Consider the following 9,470-nt stretch of genomic DNA (forward strand, 5'->3'; position numbering starts at 1 on the left):
GTGGTGTGTCGTTCTATTCTCTCTGCCTACCCCTGCGGGGAAGCGGCGTGATGGTTAGTTAGTTAGTTAGTAAAGCCGGTTTTGTGCTTAATTTTTTTATGGATGCTAAAATTGCTGAAGAATTTTTTACAAAGAATGTTTTTTTTATTGTGACACGTGCTCGATGCATTTAGCGATTTTAAAATGACGCTGAATGCATAGAAACACATTTCACAATAAATTGTAAGAAATTTAGATTTTTACTATGTTAAAATTAAATAAAAATGTATAGATTTTAACTCAAAGCGACTACCGAATCAACCAATAAAAATAATAATTTTTTTACAACATTTTGAGTATATCCAAATACTTGTTCACAAAATCTGGATTATCTCCAATTAATAAAAATAATAATAATAAAACCCTTATCCGCACCCCAATGGTGCATAGGGCACTGCTTCACATAAACGCAGTGTTAAAATTGATCGTTTACACATGAAGGAATGAGTGATCAGCCCTCCGCTTCAGGTACCATTCCAGGGTAATATTGAATAAATATTACAGTGAAAAAATCACTTATATTTATTTGACCCCCCCTGGGAATCGAACCCGTGACCTCCAGAACGGTAGACGAGCGTGCTGACCATTACGCTACGGAGGCGGACAATCTCCAATTACAGGAGTTATTTTCATATTATTATTTTCTTTTATTTTTTTTAAATAATATTTCAAAATTGGTTCATATATTTAGAACTTCCAAGAATTTGAGTAGTGTGGTTGTCAGTAATGGGTAGAATTGGTGAATGTTACACGTGTGTAAAGTAATCACTTGAACCAGCCTATGACGATCGTCAGTCCCGTAAATGCCCAGACTTCCATATTCTTTTTCATCTTTGATAAGATGTCAAAAAAGAATAAAATCATTTTTATTTCGTGTGTACAAAATAGAGAATATTTTTCTTAAATATTAACCGATTTTAGTATTTCTACCTGTTATTGGTGGAAAACACATTGAACTACTCAAATTCATCACATTTTTGTAATAAATATAATTTCACATATTTAAAAATAAATGTAATTTGAGAGAGAGATAAAACACAAAAATTTCATTGATATCAATGTGCTAAGGCTGTGTGAAATTGGCTCGACCTCGGAGTTTCCACCATCGATTTCTATCTCCTAAGTGATTTACATTCCAATTTTATCTTCACTACTATCGCTACTTTGAGTAAAAAATTGTTTTCAAAATTACTGTTGGACCAATCCGACATTGTAAAAAATATTTTCCGAAAAATTTATTTAAATTTTTCACTAAAAATTAGTTTAATTTGTTTATTTGTGAATATAATTGATGAAGCAGAACTTTTGAAACGCATACGCTGCAAAGAGTATTGAACTCCACACCTCTCTGTCTTTGCAAACATTCTTCGCTTTTTCCCCATTCACGCATCTCCTCATACATACCCGCCTATTATTCGGACTCCTGACCTGACCACTAAATAAGTTATTTTAAATTCTTCATCATGCCAAGTTTTCTTCGGTCTTTGTCTGCTTCTGTTACTAAACACATCCACCACATAAATTTGTTTTACTATTCTTTCTTCGCTCACATTTGATTCACATGCCCAAACTATCTCAATGCACCTTTTTAAAGTTGTATCGATAATACTTGTCTCAGCCATGCATTTTGTCCTTATTTCACCATTCGGACATCTATCGAGCACAGTTTTGCGGCACATTTGTCTGAGAGATCCCATTTTGAATGCATTTAATCTACTTTTATCCTCCAGGCCTCCATTGTGTACTGCAACTTTAACTTTCGCTTTTACTTGTGCCAACTAATTGCAGTGCATCTTTTACATCTTTTACTTTCACTCTCCTTCCAATATCTTTATCAATCTTTTCATCCCTAGAGAACACACTTTTCCCTTTTACTAAAAATTTCCCCATTTTTTCTACTTATATTTTACACCCAGATCTTCTTCATCTTTCTCTTTGAATAAAAAATTATAAATAAATAATATCAACAACAACAAAAAATAAAACACCTTATGTAATTCTGATTTTTCAATATAAATTTATTAAAAGTAGGTTTTATTTTTTTTCTTAAAATCATATATTTTGTTCAAATTATAATATTATACACTTTCATTTATTTACATATATACAGATCTATCTACTTTTATTTTATACAGAATATAAATATACAAGATTTTTTTTATTATTTATTCACAACATTTCGAGTGCGTCCAAATACCTGTTCACAAATCTGGGTTTTCACATTTTGGATTAATTTTATTTCTTTTAACTAGTAAGAAGGAATATTTTTTGTGATATTTGTGGGTACGATTGAAATCCAAGTCAAAATTTAAGAAATAGTACATATTCGCTTGAAATAAAAATTCATAAATATTCACTGTGATAGAATTTGAAACTTACGAACTTATCAACTCTCGGCATAGTAAAGTGATTTTGATTTTTAGTAACCATATATGTAAGGATATCCAGGAACCGATGGCATAGCGGATAAAGGAACAAACATTGGCATCATTCTCTCGGCTTGAACTATATGAGTCTTGGTGTGTTTCTTCAGATGATCCCGTCTCCCGAATTTCTTCCCGCAAGTTTGACAGGGATACGGCCTGAGTCCAGAATGAATCCTTCTGTGTCTGGTCAGTTCTTCGTTTCTGGTGAAGGTCTTCCCGCAGGACTTGTCGTCGCATTTGAATGGTCTTTCTCCAGTGTGAATTCTGATATGTCCTTTTAATTGGCCGTTGTTTGAGAAACCGACGTCGCAGTGAGGGCATCTGTATTTCTTCGGACGCTGCTTTCTAGCGTTGAGAAGCTTCGTCTGGTTTTCTTGGTGGAGAATCCTGGCGTATTCTAGTTCCATCGCATATCCTTGAGCGAAAGACTCGATCAGAAGTGGATCTGAAGGTGGAATTCCTAGAGACTGCGCCAACTCAGCTTGGGTCAACAGGTCAGGGTGGTGCCGACCCACATGTTGAGAGTAAGGATCCGGGTAGTGCAGAAGGTCCATCGAGTTGATCATGTGTTCAGGATAGTACTGGTAAGATGGAGGGATAATCCTTTCTGCTGCGTCTTTAACATCAGAGATATTATTTGATTTTTTTGAGGGGTGTTTTCGGATAGGATCCATAATGTTATTAGAATCACTTTGTCCCAACCGTTCGCTGATAGCAATGCTGTTTTTGTCATTTTTGTCAAAATCTGTTGGATGAGAATTTCTTATATTCAGTAGCTCGTCCGTAGTTGTTGAAATCGTACAGTCTTGGTGAAGAGTAGCGCTGTCTTTTTTCAGTTGATTTCTGATCTTTCTCAATTTCCCCTTTTCAGAATGAATTCTCTTCATCCTCTGCTCCGACGCCTGTAAACTCGTTTTCCCCACTGTGAAATCTTCTTTGCTTTTAAGACCAACTTGCGTCGGCTTATTTTGCTTTAAAATGTCTCCATTTATATCACTTGTATCTTCAACACCCACAGCATCCCACGGTCTGAATAACTTCGAATACATCTGCGATGCCAACATCATTTTTGAAAACAAAAATTAGGTCAGTAAAAATTGGTTAAAACTTTTTAAACACTTGCGCCAATTCACGCCACTTGTAATAAAAGATCTCTAGAGATGTTCGTCGGTTCACGGAAAACCCCTGACTGGTATCAGAATCAATCCCTTTACAACTAATATACTAAAGCTACAAGTATTCATTGAATGGTTTGTAAGTCAAAAAGAGGCTCAAAATCTAGACTGCATCCATCCCCCACTCTATAAATAACAACATGAACAATTGCAATCTCACCCAAAAGGTTTTCAAAACCCACAGGAGTTTGTGCTCTATTGTATCTGCAATAAAGACTAGATCTTCGTACGTTGATTCGTTTAGTTTGGTGTATTTCAAGCGCTCTCTTTGTTGGATGACAGTGCGTTTAGGGTAGTTTGGGGTGTTTTTTTGCCCTAGGGCCTGACGAGCCCACAGAAGGCAGTTGACATTAGGGGGCTGGCCCTTGAACAATTACAATAGCTCGAGCCACAAAGTGGTGGGGGAAGGTTGAGCCCCCTTTCCATTGCACTATCCCCCTCTTCAGTGGTCCCAATTTTTATACCTACTATTTTTGTAAGCTGCGGTTTGCATCCATTGAATAACATGCGTCGGTTTTTCGATATTTTTTATTGATTATTAAAAATATTCTCACAAATACAAAACTTTTTTTTTGTTGATATTTTAAAGCCAGTTATTATGCTGTGTAAAATTTTAAACGTAAAGTTTTTTACTATTTTTTTATACAAAAATAGTATAAAATTGTGATCGCGAAGAAACGTATTACGTTTGTGGGAAATATAACTCTGCGGTCCGCACCTAAGAGGTCAAAAAAATGTGGCCATTGATTTTCCATTTTTAATTTTTCCATTTTTAATTTGAGTTTTACTTGGTAAATATTTAGATTTCTTAAAATCAATTGTGACATGTATTTCGATGCAATCCTTTTCAAATACCGTATGTGAATCGAAGTCACAGCAGATTTTAAGAAATGGTGGTTACCTAGTAAAATTGAATTAAAAATACATTAAAACTCTCCTTATCATAAAAAAAACACATTCCATCAACAGGTGAAATGTAGATTAAAATGGAATTATCACGGTCGGAAATTTATACAGAAACATAAAAATTAAAATTAAGGTTAAATTACTTTTTTTGGATATTTGACAGACCGTAACAATTTGATTTGTGTGTATATATATATATATATATATATATATATATATATATATATATATATATATATATATATATATATATATATATATATATATATATATATATATATATATATATATATATATATATATATATATATATATATATATATATATATATATATATATATATATATATATATATATATATATATATATATATATATATATATATATATATATATATATATATATATATATATATATATATATATATATATATATATATATATATATATATATATATATATATATATATATATATATATATATATATATATATATATATATATATATATATATATATATATATATATTATCCTTAAAGTGGAATGAAACAAGTCCCGTCATCTAGGGTTAAAACCGTATTGAAAAAGAGATGTTGGTATATCCTTTAAAATAAAATATATATTTTTTATGTATTTTCATTTTCTTTACTTGTGGAATGTCTTCTCTGTTTTTTTCGCAAACCATATTTCTTCATTATAAAAAGCAGTGGACGACCGTGAAATTTTGTACCTCTCTGAATGATCTTCCTAAAATATCCCGAAATATGACGTATTCATTCACTTTTACTCTTAAATGGGACGCACAATTATCTACGCTAAGTGATACGAATCCATAAAAATTTTAAAGGCTTTTTCAACAAAAAAAACGCAACCTTTTTCGTTTCGGGCAGACATAATGGCGCTATTCGTTTATGTGTTTATAATTCTTTAACGATATTGAGTTATACTTTTTTAAAACTTTTTTGCTGTTTATATAACTATGGTCTTATTTTTTTTGTTACTTAACTCTTATCTGCACCCGATGTTGCATAGGGCACTGCATCATATAAACGCAGTGTTATCTTAATCGTTGACACATGAAGAAAAGGTGTTCAGCCCTTCGATAAGGAGAATGTTGAATTGAGTGAAAAAAACACTTTTTTTAACCCCATCCCCTGGGAATCTAACCCGGGATTTTATAGAACGGTAGCCGAGCATGCTGACTATTACACTACGAAGGCGGACAAAATGTGTACATCCATATATTAATAAATATATACATACATATGTATTTGTAGAAGCTTTTCGCTTCGAGGTTTTAAGCTTCAAAACTGGTCGACGTTTTAATTAAGTTATAATAAGATTTTGGACACCTCCGTAGTGTAATGGTCAGCACGCTCGGCTAACGTTCTGGAGGTCCCGGGCTCGATTCCCAGGGGGGGTAAAATAAATATGAGTGATTTTTTCACTGTAATATTTATTCAATATTACCCTGGATTGGTACCTGAAGCGGAGGGCTGATCACCTTTCCTTCATGTGTAAACAATCAAGATAACACTGCGTTTATATGACGCAATGCCCTATGCACCATTGGGGTGCGAATAAGGGTTTATTATTATTATTATTTTATAATAAGATATAACGTGATATTTAATTCGCTTTCGTAGTCTAATGGTTAAAGCGCTTGTTTCCAGTGCCGGAAGCCCTGGGTTCGGTTCCTAGGTAACAAAATGGAAACACAATGTTGCTGACTTTTATTTCAGTTATTTTCATTAATCGGAAAATGACAAAGTTTGTGCTTTAAATGTTAATGATATAAAAAAATATTGTTCATTTTTTGTAATCATATCGACCATTGTTCTACAAAATATCGTTATCGCATCTATTAGTTTATTTTCAGTAAATTTCTGGGTAAACACTCTGAATAACCTTGAAAAAAAAATTATATATTGATTCGGCAATTGAGTCTGGGCATTTACGGGGCTGACGACCGTCATAGGCTGGTTTAAGTGATCACTTTACACACGTGTAACATTCACCAATTCTACCCATTATTGACAACCACGCTACTCAAATTCTTGGAAGTTCTATATATATGAACCAATTTAGAAACCTTGTTCTTGAATCACTAGAACTTCACTAGAGACATCTATTGGTGAGATGTAAAGAAGTTTTTTTACTAAGCAGAAACTCTTATATTAGTATGTGAGGTCCGAATCCTGAATTATAATCACACACATGAGAAACGCCAGAAAATACCATTTTCATTTTTATTATTTAAGCTTATAATTTGACCAGATAATTTATTTACAACATTTTGAGTGTGTCCAAAGTGTGTGTGAACAAGTATTTGGACACACTCAAAATGTTGTAAATCGGGGATACGTTTATTGGACAACGGTGTTTAATTTGTGTAGTTCGATATGTTTTCCACCAATAGCCGAAAGAAATAGAAATCGGTCAATATTTGACAAAAATATTCTCTATTTTGTACACACCCAATAAAAAGGATAACATTCATTAATTGATTTGGCAGTCACTTTGTGATAATATCTAACCATTTTTAATATCAGTCTTACTTGGTAAATACCACAATTTGTAAAATAAAATCGTGAGACGTGATACGATGCATTTCGCGCATACGGTGGTTGAAAATGATGTGGAATGCATCGAAACACGTGTCGCAATAGATTTTCAGAAATGGTGGTATTTACCAAGTTTAATAAAACTAACCATAGAGTCTCACTTGACTTTGTAGGTGATTTTATACTATGCCATATACTATAACGTGTGTTTTTTTATTTGTGTAAATCACGCGTATGGTATATTTTGATCAGATTAACCTCAAAAAATGAAAAACTGAATTCAACGATATTTTTCAGGGAAAAAGTCGATATTCAGTATTTTTAAACACATTTCGTTTCATTTCTATCGTTATCCCACACACCAAAATGCCCTTACTGAATTCAACGATATTTGCTGGGAAAAAGTCAATAGTTAGTATTTTTAAACACATTTCGTTTCATTTCTAACGTCTTCCCAAACATCGAAATGCCCTAACTGAATTCAACGATATTTGACGGGAAAAGGTCGATATCTAGTATTTTTAAATACATTTCGTTTCATTTCTAACGTCTTCCTAAACATCAAAATGCCCTTACTGAATTCAACAATATTAGCCGGGAAAAGGTCAATATCTAGTATTTTTAAACACATTTCGTTTCATTTCTAACGTCTTCCCAAACATCGAAATGCCCTAACTGAATTCAACGATGTTTGCCGGGAAAAGGTCGATATCTAGTATTTTTAAACACATTTCATTTCATTTCTAACGTCTTCCCACACCTTGGAAGGATACAATACGCAATCAGATACCGTTATCCGTAACCGAGATTATTCTCAACGTCCTTATAGAAATAATTCAGGAGAATACATCTTCATTTCTGTTCACAAACATAAGCCAGCATAGGGAGGCTGTCAGGGCTCCTTGCATTGCTTGATTGATCAGGTCCTTTGAGAAAATCCTGCCTCACATGACCTATATACAAGACAAAGCCTTTAAAAGACGAAGGAGCGTGTTATGAATGTCAAATCAAATGGGGTTTTAGAGGGTTTTTGATTGCGGGTTTGATAAAATATAATTGATAGGCTACCGGGGATTTATCACACATTGAATTGGTTTTAATTTCTGCACGCCTGGTGGGATTTTTATATTATTTTTATATTTCTGTATAAAAGACGGTTTAGGATATTGTATTTTAGTTACAATTTAGAAAAAAACATGGGTTTTTTGTTTTAATCTTATATAAAATTTAATTTTACATCAACGTATCGGTAATAAAACATTATTTAAAAAAATCAAACCTTTATAATTTTTCATTTGATTATTATATATGTTAATTTTTAACATATCGTAGTCGTACAGGAGAAAGTGACCAACTAATAAAACGTAAAATGTTCAGGAGGGCCATTTAAGTCACTTTTACTTGGCAACAAAATAAACATCAATGCAGTTAGTCATTTTTACTAAGTCAATATATTATACTTCCCAGTTTAAAATCATTTGGGATGTTTTTCAGCTAAGATTAAGCTAGTAATATATATACATATATAGTCAATGATCTCGTTTTTGTAAACACATGCAATAGGTCACTTTCTCCTGTATTAATGGCATATTTTTTAAATACAATATTGTTTTCAGGCTTCTTCTAGTATGTTAAATAATTCGGGATGAATCAAATATATATTTCTTGAAAAATACTAAATGAAAAAAATACTTTGTTGAACTCAACCATAAATAGTGCCGAGTACTTTCATATGAATGAAGGTCATAATTAAAAAATAAATAAAACATCTGATATTTGAGTAGTGTGGTCGTCAATCATGGGTAGAATGGTGAAAATTACACGTGTATTAATTGATCACTTAAATCAGCCTATGTCAGGTCGTAAGCCATGTAAATACCCAAACTCAATATTTTTCTTCAGCTATGTTGAGATGTCAATATAAATATTTTAAAATATTATTACCATATAGTTGATTTCTAACAAGCATCAGTTTAATTCTGGGTATTCTGGAATATTTTTTATGATTTTTTTATCCGGAGCACATAAGAAAACACAGGTGTATTGCCTTTACCCCACTTCATGACACTATAATACAAGATATTGATAAGGATCTCGCTATCCCTCCGCCTTTTATGATCTCCTGGTCATCCTTCATTCGTGCGAATAAGGAAATCAAAATGATTTTTGATTGATCGAATTAGCCTTCTAGTATATTTGGGCATTTTGTGGCATCTTATAATAACGTTAAATCTGCGCGCGTGTGTGTGTGTATCGAAATCATTTTGATTATATATATATATATATATATATATATATATATATATATATATATATATATATATATATATATATATATATATATATATATATATATATATA

The 9,470-nt window shown here is 32.2% G+C and overlaps 1 protein-coding gene across 1 annotated transcript; it reads right to left on the bottom strand.

Moving 5' to 3' along the window:
* Positions 1–2,424: 2,424 nt before the first annotated feature.
* Positions 2,425–3,532, bottom strand: LOC148299968 (uncharacterized). Its single transcript, XM_088275443.1, has one exon. The coding sequence runs from the start codon at positions 3,530–3,532 to the stop codon at positions 2,459–2,461; it is 1,074 nt and encodes a 357-aa protein (XP_088131569.1). The 3' UTR covers positions 2,425–2,458.
* Positions 3,533–9,470: the final 5,938 nt, after the last annotated feature.

This window comes from Brachycentrus maculatus, unplaced genomic scaffold (assembly GCF_059751285.1).
Source record: "Brachycentrus maculatus isolate JH-2025_06_01 unplaced genomic scaffold, ASM5975128v1 h1tg000869l, whole genome shotgun sequence".
In the NCBI taxonomy this organism is placed as follows: domain Eukaryota; kingdom Metazoa; phylum Arthropoda; class Insecta; order Trichoptera; family Brachycentridae; genus Brachycentrus; species Brachycentrus maculatus.